Source organism: Sipha flava, unplaced genomic scaffold, assembly GCF_003268045.1.
Source record: "Sipha flava isolate LNK unplaced genomic scaffold, YSA_version1 0_pilon_pilon, whole genome shotgun sequence".
In the NCBI taxonomy this organism is placed as follows: Eukaryota; Metazoa; Arthropoda; class Insecta; order Hemiptera; family Aphididae; genus Sipha; species Sipha flava.
The window spans coordinates 5,494,069-5,511,529 of record NW_020271713.1 but is presented as its reverse complement, the minus strand read 5'-3'; the positions used below and the strand labels follow the sequence as shown (position 1 = coordinate 5,511,529).

At 26.3% G+C, this 17,461-nt stretch overlaps 2 protein-coding genes across 3 annotated transcripts; one reads left to right on the top strand and one right to left on the bottom strand.

Annotated features, from left to right (window-relative positions):
- Positions 1–2,852: 2,852 nt before the first annotated feature.
- Positions 2,853–3,658, bottom strand: LOC112694409. The gene is made up of 3 exons (XM_025569862.1): positions 3,266–3,658; positions 3,005–3,194; positions 2,853–2,935 (listed from the first exon to the last, which is right to left on the bottom strand). Exons 1-3 carry the CDS (start codon positions 3,443–3,445, stop codon positions 2,853–2,855), a joined length of 453 nt encoding a protein of 150 aa, XP_025425647.1. The 5' UTR covers positions 3,446–3,658.
- Positions 3,659–11,935: 8,277 nt separating this feature from the next.
- LOC112694150 (U11/U12 small nuclear ribonucleoprotein 35 kDa protein-like) lies at positions 11,936–15,815 on the top strand. 2 transcript variants are annotated; one of them, XM_025569545.1, is made up of 4 exons: positions 11,936–12,070; positions 12,559–12,845; positions 14,723–14,936; positions 15,025–15,815. In XM_025569545.1, the coding sequence occupies exons 2-4, from the start codon at positions 12,597–12,599 to the stop codon at positions 15,603–15,605; spliced, it is 1,044 nt and encodes a 347-aa protein (XP_025425330.1). In that variant the 5' UTR covers positions 11,936–12,070; positions 12,559–12,596; the 3' UTR covers positions 15,606–15,815. The 2 variants fall into 2 exon arrangements, with proteins under 2 accessions (XP_025425330.1, XP_025425323.1); XM_025569538.1 differs by having other exon boundaries at positions 11,936–12,218.
- Positions 15,816–17,461: the final 1,646 nt, after the last annotated feature.

The following is a 17,461-nucleotide window of genomic DNA, read 5'->3' as shown; positions in this document are numbered from 1 at the left end:
TCGATCTATAATTGATTAAAAAAAAATTCTTACTTTTCTTTTTTTTTTTTTTTTAAACACATGAAATAATGTGTAATTATTTGATATAAACTACTTATATGTTTTTGAAGTTGTATTTTATTAACCTGTGATTATAAATTTTAATATTATTCGTAACATAAAATTGTTCATAAGATAAAGTGATTGATATTTTAAAATGCTCATTCAGTCTTGGTTGCCCAGCTTTAATTTGGTTTAAAATTCTATTCTGACATATGTTTACAACTTGAAACAAAAACAAAATATATTTTAATCCATTTATCCTAATATTTTATATTAAGACTGCATAAGTATGATAAGGTATGCAATAAAAATTACATTTTTTTATTACTATTATTATTATTATATTTTTTAAAAAACTTAAATTGTTTCTAAGAAGTGAATTAATATTTGTTTTTTTTTTTTTAAGGCTGATTAGTTAACCTGCTTTTTCATACTTCAAAAAAATCTTATGGTTTTCTGTTTTTTTTTTTATTTATTGTTTATGTATAAATCATTTTTATATGTTACTTATCCATCAACTGTTTTCTTAAATATCTCTTTTTTTTTTAATTTTTTTATTGTATACGTTGCATTCAAGCTTCATATAGCGAAGTACAAATTTTCGTTAAAATTTTTTATTGTTTAATGTAAATAATTTTAATTTTTAATGCATTGCTAGTTTAAGAAAATCTTATTGTGTTACATTATCTTTATAACACATCCTTTATGAAACTAATTTCATCATTTTTATTTACTTTACTGTAACTTTATTTTATTTTTCAGTAATTCATTATTTGAAAGTATTATGTACCCACAATTTTTTTTTTTTTTTGTACAAATTTTTCATCTCAATTGTTAGTATTATTCTGAAAACATTTCTTGCTAAGTATGTATTTTTATAACTTCTAGTTTCCAACATCATTTTTTTTATTGTCAACCATTATATATAAATTATTTAAGTGATCAGAAAGAATATTATCATGACAGTAAAATATATATATATATTTGATCAAAATAACTTGTCTATAATGGTGTATTAATATATTATAAACAGTTATAACATTTTATTATTTATTAATTGACATGCTTATTTAAGTTAATTTCTACAACTAGTTAAAAATTTCTAATCAAAAGGCTGACTAGTTTACTGATAAACTATCATTATTTCCCCATTATTCTATGTTCGGTCTTATTACATTTTTTGATCAATCATAGTAATAAATCATCACACAATGATGAAATTATCACATCTTCGTTCTTCATGCAACTTTTTATAATAGTGTTGTTATCTTGACATACGTGTGTTATTTAATTATAAAACAATATTATTTCTTAAGTACTTTATTTTCCAGTGTTCATAGTCTTTGCTCTTGTGTTAACGTAGAAAAAAGAACAATGTGATTTTGTATACACAACAATTAAGATATATATGAGTATCTACATATAATTCTACTTTCTTAAATTGTTTGGTATAAATTTTTGTTTATATAATGCTTATTATTTATGTATACATTTTTTCTTTTTTGTAAAATCAATATTGAAAATGTGTCAATTTCTGTATGTAATTGTAGTATTAATTATACAACGTGATTGTTCATTTATTATTTTTTTCTATTATTATTATTATATTATATTTTTTTTCTTGATAATTTTCTTTTTTTAGTATTTTATTTTAAAAACGATTCATTATGAGGAATATATTTGACATTACTACTATTTTATGATTTTACTTTATTGTATTTATTTATATTGTATGATATTTAACCTTCTATGTTTGTCCTTATTCAAAGATATGCACTCTAAATTCTAAGTTTGTTGGTATCTTTTCTACTGAAATTGTTTCATTTATATAATGTGTAGTTTGTGAGTAAACCTTTTGTTTGTTACTCAATATATTCAGGTTCCTAGATTGCATATTTCATTGTGTAGAAATGTATATCTTATAGAGTTATAATTGATGAGTTATGAATCCATTTACACATTAAGTAGAACACATATTAAAAAAAATCGGCAAAATAATGATGGATGATTAGTTATTGCGTGTCTAATTGATTCTCACATTTTTAATGGTACTAAATAACTACTTTTTTTTTCAAAAACAAGAAAAGAATAGCAATTACTACCTAATAAAAATAAAAAAAATTATGGTAAAATGAATATATTCAATTTATATTTAAATAATTTTCATATATTGAATTTAATCAGTTGTATTAAATAGTTTTTATTTCATTATGCAACTAAAAAACCTAACTATTATGATAAAAGTAATTTTTTTTTTTTCAAATATTAGGTTCATATTAAATAGTCATCATTCGCAGTTTATGTTCTTCATTTAAATGCTTAATTTTTAATCTGTGTAGTTCTCTGCTTTGTTCAAGTTCCTGATTGACCAATTTTTTTTGCAAATGCAACAACTTTCTTTTTTCTGTTTTCAAATTTGAAATATTGTCACTGGTTGATGCATCGTATTTATTTAAGTTTCTATTTAATGCTTGTTCTAGAAAAAATTAAAAATTAAAACAATAGAAAAAAATTGCCTATTACAACCATTAACCTATCACATATGTATTTTTAATTTTTTTCAAAAAATGCCTGATAATGACTTATGATATCATTAAAATAACTACATAAATTATTTGTACTAGTAAACAGGCCTAGTAGTAAATGCAAACATTTTTACTTAGAATGGATGGGTTAACTTATGTACATTGGATTTTTAATTCAGTTAAATCAATTATCTATCTATACAGTATATAATATATATATATATATATATATATATATTTTGAGATATTATGTCCAATGTACGCATTGATATAAATTAGTTAAATTTACTTACTAATATCAGCACTGGAATCAAATTTAATTTCTTTATCAGGTACTTTGATGGCATTAAATAGTTCCGAATCAAGTTCTGTTAAATGTTAAATATACAGTATATATCCAATGTACGCATTGATATAAATTAGTTAAGTTTACTTACTAGTATTAGTACTGAAATCAATTTTAATTTCTTCATTAGGCACTTGGATGGCATATAATAGTTCCAATTCAAGTTCTGTTAAATGTTTGTAATGTTGAGAATCACCAGTATTTATAAGTTGAGTTTTAGTAATTCTTATTTTTTTTTTTATGTTATCATATTTTTGATTCAAACATATTGTACTTCTTGGCTATCCCAGTAAAAATAAAATTAAGCACAAAATACCAACCGTGTAAGAATGTGTTGGATTCAAATACTTACAGATTCCAGTGTCTGACTATTAAATTGGTCGGTAATTTCTTTCCAAGCATTCTCTTTGTGTTTCCAGGTAACAGCATTGGACGTTTTATTTTCCAACACTGTTAGCCTGGGAAGCACAATTTTTAATAAAAGTTCTTTTTCAGTGTTACTGAAGTTAGTCGAACGTTTCCTTTTATTCATAACACTTATGTATTAAATAACCAATATGTTTTATGAATGTAATAAAGAAAAAAGTTTTTTCGAGCAAACTGAACAATAAGTAAATTTTTACATAAATACGATTGAAAAAATGGACGAACGCACTTATGCAGAGGCAACATAAACGCGTAGGCTTCTGCACAATAATATTACCTACATAGAAATCTGTGCAAATAAATTCAACATTACATAAAATACGCATAGATAATAAACAATATTTTTATAATAATTTGTATTTATAATTTTATTTATAATTACCTACATTATATTTATTATTTATAATTTATAATAATGTATTGTTTATATGTAATAACTTTATTGTAATTAAATTAAAATAATTAAATGAAATCTATGATTTTTAATATTTAGTTATAAGATACCACATAAAATCGATTCATGTTCCTAACTTATTATTACCATATCTATGTGTATTTATATTTTATGTTTCAATCAAGGTCATCTTGGTTTGAATTGTATAAACGTCAGAGCGCATAGAATACAGATGGTACACAGAATTACACTAGGTATTGAAATGATGGTAAATTAATATAACGAACACAGAAAAAATGTATGTAACATATTATGTCAGCACATTTTAATACCTAGTAATGATATAAAATATAGAACTAAACGTCTTTCACATGCAGTAGTACATTAAAGTTGAGGAGATGATATGAAGGACAGATCTTACCTAAAGAATATTTGTATTCTATAATTAGGTAGGTATTTTTAAATTATAACAATAATGACTAATTACATTTATATTTTATGAATGTTTAAAATCTTAAAAGTATCTAAATAAGACAGAAGTAAATGTCTTAGCCTTATCTTATTTTATATTGATTTAAAACTTTGTCATAACTAAACATATGAAAATTGTGTTAATCTAGCATGATCATCAGAGATATTGTAATTGGAAAAAATCAACAAGGATCTCTGGACATTAAATTCACTCCTTCTGATTTAGTAAACATGAATTATGACCCTATCGCATCAGATAATATGGAACGATCTTTTGGTCAATACAAGAGAATTCTTCGACCAAATCGTTGTAATTTTTTATTTGAAAACCTTCAGCAATATGTTGTTGCTCATTGCTTTGTTCCAGAATAATACTCGTTGTTTTATATACCTACATCATTTGTGTTACTTTTACATAATATTTAAATATATAATATTGATACATTTTTTTTTTTTTTATATAATTTATAATACTAATATATTTTTTAGATATTTACATATTTTGGATATCTTTATTCCATATTTTAAGAAAAATTGGTACATATATTGATTTTTTTCTATTACAGTAAAGTCCATTCCCTAGTAATAATTAACCAATATACCTAAACCTCAAATTTGTATGTATTGTATATGATTATAATTTTACTCAATAAACAATACTGCATGGGAGTTAAGCAATGTAAAACCGTTCGGACCCCCCTTGTAGTGATTTACTATAAAAAAAAAAAAAGTTTTCCATGAATCAGTGCAGTTATAATTAATATTAAATACTTATAATTAAAATTATAATTTATTGCATTCATAATTTATATGGCCCCCATATTGATTTTGGTCTACATTCATACGACCAAGTTTATTTGATTGAAATAACTTTTTTCCCAATTGTATTTTCTAATACATATTTACCTTAAATAAATTTAAAAATATTGCAAATTCCTGTACAACATTTTTTTAATCAGGATTTGAATTTAAAATTTTACAAAAAAAAATCTTCACCGGTGGATATTGTTCAGAACAGTTTTTCAAATACAATAACTTATTGATTATTAAAAATTTCAAAGATTATACTACAACATACATAATAGTTTTGATTAGTGGTTTAATTTAAAGCATTTTTTTTTTTTTACAATATGTATCTATTACTTCATTTTAATTTATTTCCATATTGTAGTTACATAACATATTAACACAATAACATATAAATCTTGGAGTGGCTTCCTGACACTAATTACAAACACAATCAATATTATTATAGTTATCTGTATTCAGGCGCGTACTGGGTCCATTTTCCCTGCCGGAAAACTAGATATAATTAGGACTCACTTAATATAAATACCAATAGAAATGAGTCTCATATATACCTATCAATAACAATAGCCAAGTTGTCTACCCTTTTGTTACACAAAACTATAAAATAACCATAAACCTAAATAATAAACCAATTCTACATTTTGATTTAAGTTCAATAAAAATAAATATATACCGACACAACAATATTAAAATAATTATTTTTATTTAAGTAATCTTGAATAAATTGTAAATTAAATATTAAAAATACATTTTAAAACGTTTTATTAATTATATAATATGAATATTATGTTCTTAAAAATAGTTCAATACAAGTAAAATAATTAGTGTTGGCCAACGATATATTTTTAATTATCGATATCGTTTTTTTTTTCCGATATCGTATCGCGATATCGGAAAAATATCGATATCGATATCGATTTAAATAACAACATAACAACAAGTTACATTTTATATAATTTAGTTTATTGAAAGCACATTAAAACTATAAAATACATATTATATTAATATATTATGAGTGTAAATTAATTAACTATTATAAATTATTTTGTACTAATTGAAAAGTATCCAATGTATTTAATCAAAGTCTAGTTATTGTTTGTTTACTAGGAACAATATACTTAGGTACGGCTATTTCCATAAATTCAAGAAAACCTTTCCCTTCTATAATACTCAAAGGTCTTAAATCTTTAATAACAAATTTCATCAGGCTTTTTGTTATTTCCTTAGCTCGTTTAGTTTTGTTTGATAATTTGGATGGAGTTTGCTTAAAATATGGAATCAAACTGTTTGACGTACTTGGTTTTGTACTTGAACATTGTTGAAAATGTGATTTGAGATTAGTCGTATTTCCACTATAACCAACAGCACATTTGCACTTCTTACAAAAAACTTGATTTTTATTTGATATAATCCCCTTTTCATTAACTTTAAATCCAAAATGTTGCCATATATCACTTCTAGCACCAGACAACGGTACTAATTTAAAGTTTTCACTCATTTTATTTAATGTATATATAAAATAAAGTACGAAATAAAATAATTACGACATCTCATTGCGAGTTAACCGGCACTGAATTTAGATTAAATTGTTTGATGTGGATAGGACCATATCATATCATAATTTAGTATCTACTTTATACTTTTATAGATATAATTTTATTATACCTATACTGTTTACTCAATTTAATTAAAAATACCGAAAATAATATAATCGTTCGTAAAATCCCGAGCCCCGATTAATCACACCGATATCGTGATATTTTCGATAATTATTTTTAGATATCGGTATCGAAATTATTAAGAAAATATCAACGATATCGATATCGTATCGAATTATCGATATCGTTGGCCAACACTAAAAATAATATATAAATAGTTCAGTAAAATGTTTAAAAACCAAACTTTCAACATTCTTAACATTTCTGTACTTTGTTAACTCATTAAGTCAGTTGGCCAACAATTCCCTTTCACAGTTCATCAAAAACAATGATTCCAAATTATCTTGTGTTAAACAACTTCTTAAACGTATTTTTATAATTTTAAGTTTAGAAAATGATCGTTCACGCGTTACTTAAGTAAGAGGAATTGTTAAAAGAAACTTTTTAACTTCAAATAATCCATTATACTCTAAAGCAGGAATGGCGAACCTATGGCAGGCGCAAAAAATTTAAATTATTAAAAATTATATGCAAAAAAAATATATATATACTATTTGTAAAATGTTTCTTGTAAGAAATTCAAATAAACAAATTATATATGTTTTAAAAATTACAATATTCCTTATGCTTTCATGCTATATTTTTCGTCAACTTTAGTTTGTGAAAGCTTATTTACCATAACAAATTTAATTTAATTTAATTAAAAAGGAAAGAAATGTTTGGACCAATGAAATAATTACTGCTTGTGTTTCGCTAAGAATGACTAAAATAAAATTAAAATAATATAATAAATCTGTATTTTTATTTTTATTCTTAGAAAATATAATATTCTTTAGGCACGTGAAAGATTTTCAAAACCTTAAAAGGAAAAATTTAGCAGTTGAACCAAATAAGGTTCGTCACCCCTACTCGAGAGAATATATATTGATCTCATAAATAACATTTGTTTTGTATAATAAACATAAATTACATTTTTTTCTTGTACACATTTTATTACTATAATTTTCCTGAGAATATTTAAAATTACCATTGATAATTATTAAGTAATCCAAGTAATTTATAAATAAATTTTTTATAAACAAATACAATCAGGCAGAGGCGGATCCAAAGTCGGGGAACTGTGGGTCAAGTCATTTCAAGAGACCATTTATTAGGGATGAAACTGAATTAGAAATTAATACCTTGTAAAAAAAAAAAACACAATATGCTCATAAAAGTCTATAAGTATATTTATATTACATTTTAGAATTAGTGATAACACCGATAATGACTTATTTACGATTAATAAATATAATCTAATTTTATCAGCGTAACAAACGTACTTAACTTTCTACTAAAACGATATAATTTAAAATATAAATTATGAATTGAAAAATTTTAAATTTTGAATATACATGGTATTCATTTTTCAAGTAACTCCGATGTGCCAACTGTCCAAGAGTCCAAATCAAGATCTAAAAAGAGAAAAAATTTTCCAAGAGGCCAATTTTTTCAACAAATATTAACTGTGGGTCAGCTGACCCCCTGAACCCTCCTTAGATCAGCTCTTGCAGTCAGGGTATACCATGTAGCTGCATCCGAATTGGGTCCCGAATTTAAAAAGATTACTCTAGTTGGGTCCCGAATTATTTTAGGTACTACACTATTTCCTGAATATTTTTTGGTAAGTACTATAATATTATTATACTAACATTTTTCTTCCCATTTTAATAGACATAGGACTGTCTATGATATATTTAGACCACAGCTATGGTTAAAAATGTTTTTTATAGTTTGTTTTTTTTTGTTTTTAAGTTTTTTTTCTATTAATTTTTATTTACTTACTAAAAAATATTCAGGAACTAGCGTAATACCTAAAATAATTCAGGACACAACTAGTGTAGTACCTATAAAAATCTGAGACCCAACTAGTACACTATTTACGATTATACCTTAGTACTCGGGACCCAACTCGGATGCTCCGTACCATGTACCCGCATGCCACTTTGTCATGTCTAGTGCTCTTATTAAAATTCACTAGAATTCTAAATAAAAATTATTTGTTTTCGATGAATATAATACCTATATACATATTATACATCATTTATACATAATATCTTTGATTAAAAATACTATTATATTTATATATTATTGTATTTATAATTAATGATATTACGTATGATTATAAAATACTTAAATATGATCAAAGCTAGTAGTTATACGAGTAATACCTATACTAAAAATTGCATTATCAGTAAATAACCAACGAAATTTATTATTTGTCCTTTATATAATTTTTTCTTTTCAATTATTTTATTAAAATTGTTAAAAATAATAAAATTACTGAATTCAACTGAAACTACGGGCACCTATTTGGTAAGGGGCCCAGGTCTTATAATTTTTAAGGAAGCCTACCGGAGAAGTAGCTAAAAGTAGTGAAAGAGAATGGGTAAGAAAATGGATAGGATGATCTGCCTTAGGAATCTCCAATACTTCGGTACAATCGGTTATGAAAATCTGGTATGGCCTTGTTCTACAAACATGGATGTTCTTTATAGCTTTTAAGAAATTCTATAGTGCAAAATAGCTTAGAGGACATGACTATTTACTATAATTTAAGATATTTAAATTTTAAATTAACCGATTGCATTCCAATGGACACGTGCATATAATAGATAACACTATGACAGAAACGTATGTTAACAGTGTTTACACGATTAACAGTCTACGATAGCTACTGTTATGCAAATGCGATAGTACTGCCTTAGTGCCGTGACAGTTACTACCAAATAATTTACACTATGACAGTTCCTTGACAGTGACTGCTATGACTGCAACTGTCAAAGTTTACTGTCACCATGTAAATGAGCCTTTAGTCCTTAATCTCAATAACACTAATTAATGGAAGCAGAATTTTAAAAATGTGATATAGCAATGCATAAAAATACACTAAAACTTTGTTCATAACATAGTATGAAATATATATATTTTAATAATCAATAGATATCGGTGTTAAATTATATCATTGATTATATGTTAGTAATCAGTAGTAATAACTAATAATATGAATTATGCATTACATTAATTTACTATTTAAAATACTTAATAGATGGATACAAAGAACACATCTCTGGAATTTAGTTTAATGTCATTCTAATTTTGTTAGACATGTTTTGGAAAATAAACATATTTATATTTGTGTAAAAATAAAAGATATTCATAATGAAGTCAAGAAAAATAAATTTAATAATATTTTTAATGATGCACTAACCTAAATTATTTTGAAAACAATATTCTCTATCAAATACCATTAGTGCAGTGGCGTAGCCAAGGGGGAGGGGCTAAGGGGGCTATAGCCCCCCCATGGGCCGTGTTTATATGTATAATGTATCTTGACTATTTAATAGAATCAATGGATGCTCGTTTTAATCAAAGGCTTATTGATATTATGCCACTTAAAGGACTTATTCCGGCCAATTTAAATGTGTATGACGATAAAAATATTATAAAAGCTGCTAAAATATATGTCCAAGATCTCCATGATGATACCTCATCTACAATCAGAGCTGACCTGTTCATATGGAGGCAAAAATACTATTCCAAACCCGAATCCTGCTCTTGATTCACTCTCTCATCGCACCAATCTTCGATCTAACATTAAAATATTTTTACAATTATTCGTTACCAATTATACACGTTACCAATTACCTCTTTCACTCCGGAAAGAACGTTTTCAGCACTTAATCGCTTAAAAATTTTTTAAGATGCACCATGTCGGAAAACAGACTGAATAGGTTAGCTATGGCTAATATAAATAAAAAAGAGCAATTCAATAAAAGTGAAATAATAACTGAATTTGCCAGAAATTCACCTAAGAGGATGCAGCTGTCAGAGTGGAGCAAGTGAATGAACACTGAAACCAAAATTATTATTATTATTATAAATTATATATTAATAAATATTTTTAAAACTATACTAAAATGCTTGAATTACGTTTAGAAACTTGGTGGTAGATGGTAGGGGGGGGGTTAAGGGTGAATTCTCATATCCTCTCTTACCTGACTTATCTAAAAAAGTGGTTAGCCCTCCCCCCCATTTAAAAATCCTGGCTACGCCACTGCATTAGTGCATGAAAGTTGATCAACAATTTCACTAAGTGAAAAGTTATATCGCTGCCACCAAATGAAGTGTGACCTCTATGTCTACGCTGCATTCAGTTAATACAATGAAGTATACATAAATCATGGAAATTTATTGGTATTAAGATTAAAATAATGTTACACAATTATGACATGAATAATACAATGAATAAGTAAAAAAATGCTTATGCTATAGAGATTCTATTAGCTGATGTCCCATCAAGGCACGACTGACGACTATAATGAGTACAGTCCAAACGGGCACCGTCAGTTATCCTCCAAAATGCCGAACAAGCCCATTTGAGTAACCGACGTTTCTTACACAACACATAAAACAATTCATTGTAATATAACAAAATAACTGTTTTGGCACAAAATTTACTGAATTTTACAAGAGGTTAGCTCTTTTGATAGGGCATCTAATATGAAAGGTGTTTATAGTGGCTTACAGTCTTATTTAAAGAAAAATACAAATCCTTCATGTATATATACTCACTGTCTAGGTCTTGTACCTATCAAATTTATTAATGGTATGTTCATCTGAATATTGTGAAAATTCTGAATTTTTCATCTCTTTTCTCAACAATCTGCTACTTTTTCTTTTGTTGTTGATAAGCATATTGGTGTTAATACTTTTGCTAATAATTCAACAGAACTATCAAGATTATTGATTTGAGATGTTACTCATGTTTAATTTGTTTTACCTTTTATATCTTCAATATTAATATGAATTAAAAACATTTGTATTACAACTGAAAAAATACTTTTAATTTAATTAGGGCCAGAAAATGCCTAAGCATTTCTGAAAAACTTTTGAAAATAAAATAAAACCATTAAACATGCCGAATCACGGCATGCAATATAAATATGCATGATGGCAATTTTACTGAAAAAAAATTGTACTTATTACGTACATGAAAATTGGACTGCGAGCGAAAAAACTTATTATGGGAAAATCAAAACATTTGCCTGTTAGGAGCCCATTTTTCCAAATCGTGGACTGGACCTTTTTACTTAATCTGACCCCGACCCTGTTAAAATATTAGTCAGTATTTTCATTTTTCGATTATTATCCATCACCGGAATCGCGCAATTTCTGGTTGTTATCAATAACGGTGTTTCTCCCGCTATCAATCGGAGTGTGATAGCACGCCGATAACGATGCGAAACGATAAGTTTCTGGGGTCCAACGCTTCGTGTTTTCAGTCCGTTCACAGTTTCCCGAAGCATATTACATGACCGATTATCGTCGTTGTTTCCAGACACAACTCGATTAATAGGTAAGAAGAACTGTTAGTTTCGCGCGGACGCGCAGTCGAATAATATTAAAATGGTCGTGGCGTTCGATTTCCGTTTCGACCGTTGGACGTCTATTGTTTTTGGCTCCGGAGTAAAAAAGAAAACGATTCAAACACGATGAACCCACAGGTAGTGCATGTAGATGAATCGAGACTGTTGTTTTGTCGCAAGCGTGATAATGTTCCGTTACCGTTGATCGCTAAGATTTAGAAAAAACTATGTATCTGTACGTAGAGTTGGTGACCATGTGCCGTAACTTTGACGCATGTTTGACTTTTGTTTTTTGTCTGACACCATTTACAATATGTGTTACATAATATCCTTTTATTGGTGTTTATTTCTTATCATGATTTTTTTTTTGTCCTACGTAACAATACAATGAATTTGTGCCAATATTTAGTTGCTTAATGTTTGATTATTTTGTAGAAATTCAAATTAAATACACAAATATTATTTTTTTATGTTACAGTTTCTTTCAAAAAATACGTTGTTGCTTGTAATGAGGAAATGTCGTTCTATTATAAAGGATGTGACAGAGAAGTACCTGAAGTAAAATGCTGGTATCCAAAAACAATAGTTTATGATCCAATAAAAGCTGGCAGTATAGATGGCACTGATATCGAACCACATGATGCTGGTATTGTTAGAGCTGTAAATTCTAAGTACAAACCTAGTTACAAGGCAAAAGGAAATCCTCTAAATACAATATTTGTCGGTAGACTCAGCTTGGACACAACAGAAAAAGATTTAGAAAAAGTAAGAATAATAGTTGATATAAAAATTATTTTTTAATTATAATCACTATTATTATAATATTGTAATTCTACATGGATTTAAAATTTAGATTACCATCAACTCTTCTGTTTTATAAATGAGAAAATATTTTGGTTTTTCATGTTTTAAATATAAATTACTACATTCATATACTATTATGAACATTTCAGTAAACAATATGATATATATATATATATATATATTTATATATATACAGTTTGATTCCTTTTAAAAGTAAAATTTAATAATTGTGTCCAATGACATTAGATTGAAATGTGGTTTTCAGGAGAGAATAGAAAATACCTAAATACACATTTTTCAAATTTTTATCACTTTTATAGTGCGCATTTTTTTTTGCATTACGCTAATTTTAATAACAGATCTAGATAGACATATTACTTCTCTTTAAGTATCTGCTAATATCTATTCCTTTTGAAGTTCTGCTCAAGCATTTACAACTTTTTTTTTTTTTTAAATCTTGAACATTTAAAGGTGGAATTGTATACACTACATTTTTCAAATGTCCCTACAGAAAAAAAAAATCTAATGGCATAAGATCTGGAAATATTGGTGACTAAGCTACTGCTCCATCTGTATCCATCCATTGATTGCCAAATTTATTTTATTAATGTTCTCTTACAACAATTGTATTATGTACAGGTGTTTTATCTTGTTGAAAAAATACATTGTTTCTAGTCCCTAATTGTACATCATCTTTGTATGTAGGTAAAATATCAGTTAGAAACTCCAAATATCTTATGCCAGTAAGCGTACCATCATAAAAAAAAAAATGTTGAGAAATTTCCCATCGAGTAACCCACATCTAATGTTACTTCTCTAAACTGTTTGGTGATTTTTATCAGTGGTCCAATAAGAATTATGATAAGCCCATTACCAGTTATTTTGTTTATTAATTATACTGTTAAGAGAGTAATGCGTCAATTTCAAACATGCATGGAGAATGATGAACTAAATTTTGAACAATTTATTAGATAGTTATTAAAAACTGTTTTACCCAATTAATAATCAAAATTATTAAAATGATAAAAATTGTGTTAATTTGTTTAATTTTTCTTAGTAAATTAACTAAAATGTACGTCAAAGGCATAATTTAAGATAATTAATTTCTCAAATTAAATACAAATAATGTTTCCAAACCTACAAATACAAAAATAAATACTTAAAATTGCTTAATTATAAAATTCTAGGATGATTGTTGAAAAATTCAATAGTTTTAATTGAAACTCATCATTTAGTCAATTTTGGTTTTAAGCTATGATAAAAAGGACCAAATTGACTTAAAAAATATTGGTCTATCTAAATCTGTTATTTAAAGTAGGTGTTGTGTTGCTATTTAAAAAAAATGCAACTTGTGTTGCGCATGCGCACAGTAAAAGGGTTAAATTTTGAAAAATATCGAAAAATATCTATTTAGGCATTCCCTATCTTCTCCTGATAACCGCATATCAATCCGGTGTCACTGGACAGAATTATTTAGTGATACTTTTAAAAATAATCATACTGTATATATTTATTTATAATCTTATTATTTAATTTATCAATACGAATACTTGAAATAAATGTTAGGTGATTATCAGAATTTTTACATAAATTACACTTTAAATTACTGATTCACATTTATAAAAATATTGTTGCCTACTGCTTTAGAGCATAGATCAATTTTTTTATATTATTCCAAGGTAAAGTATAGTACATTATATCAAATGATGAGTATAAAATTATTATAGTTAATAAATTATCTAATATAAATTATATTAAATATAAATTATCTATAGTTAATATCAATATTAACTAGCAATATTTTAACTAATAATTTTTTTTTTTTAATTTTTCTTTAGGAATTTTGTCGCTATGGTAAAATGAAAGCTTTAAGATTGGTTAGAGATATTATAACAGGATTAAGCAAAAAATATGCATTTATTGAGTTTGAAACATTTAAAATGGCATTAAATGCTTATGTACGCTGTAAATCTCTAGTATTAAATAGTTCAGAGGTATTTGTAGACTTTGAGTGTGGGCGCTTATTACCTGGATGGAAACCTCGTAGATTAGGTATACTAATAATTATGATTATTAATTGAATAAATTATTTCAATGAAAAATTAAACATTTGTCCTAATCCATTTGAAATATTATTTAGGTGGTGGTTTTGGAGGCCATAAACAATCAGGTCAACTTCGGTTTGGTGGTAGAATTAGATGTTTTAAACCACCATTAAATTTAATTGATATAAAAAAAAATAAATCATTTAAGGATGGAAGTCAAGAAAAAGTTGCATCAACAAAACATTCACCATCAACTAAACCTTCATTTTCAACCAAATCTTCAACTTCAGTCAGACCATCATCATCAACCAGACCTTCGTCATCAACCAGACCTTCATCATCAGCCAGATCTTCATCATCAACTAGATCATCAACATCAAACACAACTTCACATTCAAACGCAAATAATGTTTCAACTACACCAGCGGTTAGAACTATTTCTTTGCCGTTAACACCGCCCTCAAATTCATCTATAGTTTTACCATTAACACCACCATCATGTTCAAATATAAATTTACCACTAACACCACCTTCACAATCAATTATTGTCTTACCATTAACACCGCCCTCTCAGTCAATTGTAACATTGCCATTGACACCACCACCACATTCAGTTGCTCCTTTACCTTTAACACCACCCTCAAATTCAGTTTCAACTTCTTGTAATTCCATGTAATTTAAAAAATGTTCACAATTTTTTTTAATAAGTAAATAATTTCATAAAAAAAAAAAACTATTACTATTATTATTTTTCAATTACCAAAAACTATTTTTACTATTAATTTTGAAGTATTGTGATACCACTTCTACACAGCAATAAACAGGAGTGCATACTTAAAATTGTATATATATTACTTTAATATTTTGAAATATTTTGATATTTTTTTTTAAATTAACTATAAAAAAATTTATTTAAAATATCCAGTTAGTTGTTATTATTTCCAATATGAAATCATAACCATTGATTTCATATATTTTATACTTAACAATATTATTTATCATATCTACATAATCTTATCATGTTATAGAATCGTTTTACTATTATTTGTCATCTCTAGGGCTCGGAAGTTGTTGCATTTGCATGTTTTTTTTGCATGATTGGATTTATTGCTAAGTGAGCTAGAAATTCGTTCCAAGACACTACGAAAACCATATCAAAAATTTATAGTGCATATTTTTGCATATTTAGTGATTTTTAGATTTTATAGCATATTTCTTAACTTTACAATTTCTTAGAGCATATTTTATGATTTTTGAAGATTCAGAATGAAAATTCAAAAAAATAAAAAATTCATTCATATTGAGAGAACTTTCTTAATATTCTTGTATTGTATTTTTCAAATTTCCATTTGACATTAAAAACAATGTTTTTCTCCTATTGGTTTATATAATATACATATATTTATAAATTATAATTACTGCTAGCTTCATCTAAAATAAAATATTATAAAAATATCAAATAGGAGCAGCTGCTATCGAAATACAATGATTTTCTATAACTATTTTTCTAGGAAATAATGATTATTGAACATTCTACTAGTGCATTTTATTTTATTCAAGAAACATTTTTAATGCTATTTTATTATTATTATTTTTTTTTTTAAAATCAAAATTATTTTTATTACTTTGCTTTTTCTATATTTATAATTTTATAAAATATTTGTGCAAATGAAAATTTTGTGTACAAAAATAAAATATAAATGCATATTTTTAGAGCATATTTGTACTTTTTTAAGCGCATAAGTGCATGCATTTATAGTATTTTTTAAGTGCATTAAGTTCCGAGCCCTAGTCATCTCTGTTACTGAAAGGTTTTGAAAATAAAAGATTAGAATAAAAATTATAATTGGCTTCTATAGCAGATATGGAATAATCCCATACAATTTAATAAATATTTTTATAAACATATATATTAAAAGATAATTATTTTTGTAACTAATACAGTAATTATTTAATTTTTTAGAAAATGTTTTATTATGTCTTACATTTGTACTTTGGTCATAGGCGTGCGCAGACCTCTTTTTCAGGATATGTAAAAGGCTGCCACTGCCTACTTCTTCCCCTAAAACCAGGGGCGTATTTATGGGGGGGGGGGGCGAAGAATCCCGGGCCTCCTCCGAAATGAAAAACACTATTGTTAAAGATTGTTATTTTTAACATGGATATGTCTTAATGCTGGGGGTTTCCGAAAATTTGTCGTGACACTGAGAATCTTGCTTATGCGATAATTTAAAATTTTATATTTATAAAATATGTTTATTCTTTTAAGAAAATATGTGGTGAATTTTGAGTGTCTCTGATAAAAAAATTGTTTATTACAATGTAGTTTTTATACTTTTAAAAAATAATAAATCATTAAAAAAATTGAGTTTCTTATTTTTCTGATGGTGTAAAGACTGTCGAGAAGTCTTATAGTGTTAAAGTAATTTTTTTCGTAATAGTGTGCTTCCTCCTTCCTTTCCATCCAAAAATCCAATACATAATCGGCCCTCTCCGAAATGAAAACCTATATACGCCACTGCCTAAAACTGA

Bases quoted from the DNA above. Each gene is read 5' to 3' on its own strand.
- LOC112694150 (XM_025569545.1), top strand. From the start codon at position 12,597: ATGTCGTTCTATTATAAAGGATGTGACAGAGAAGTACCTGAAGTAAAA. The intron at 12,846-14,722 runs GTAAGAATAATA...ATTTTTCTTTAG, and splicing joins CAGAAAAAGATTTAGAAAAA to GAATTTTGTCGCTATGGTAA. The intron at 14,937-15,024 runs GTATACTAATAA...AATATTATTTAG, and splicing joins ATGGAAACCTCGTAGATTAG to GTGGTGGTTTTGGAGGCCAT.
- LOC112694409 (XM_025569862.1), bottom strand. From the start codon at position 3,445: ATGAATAAAAGGAAACGTTCGACTAACTTCAGTAACACTGAAAAAGAA. The intron at 3,195-3,265 runs GTAAGTATTTGA...TTACTGGGATAG, and splicing joins ATAGTCAGACACTGGAATCT to CCAAGAAGTACAATATGTTT. The intron at 2,936-3,004 runs GTAAGTAAACTT...AACATTTAACAG, and splicing joins TGATTTCAGTACTAATACTA to AACTTGATTCGGAACTATTT.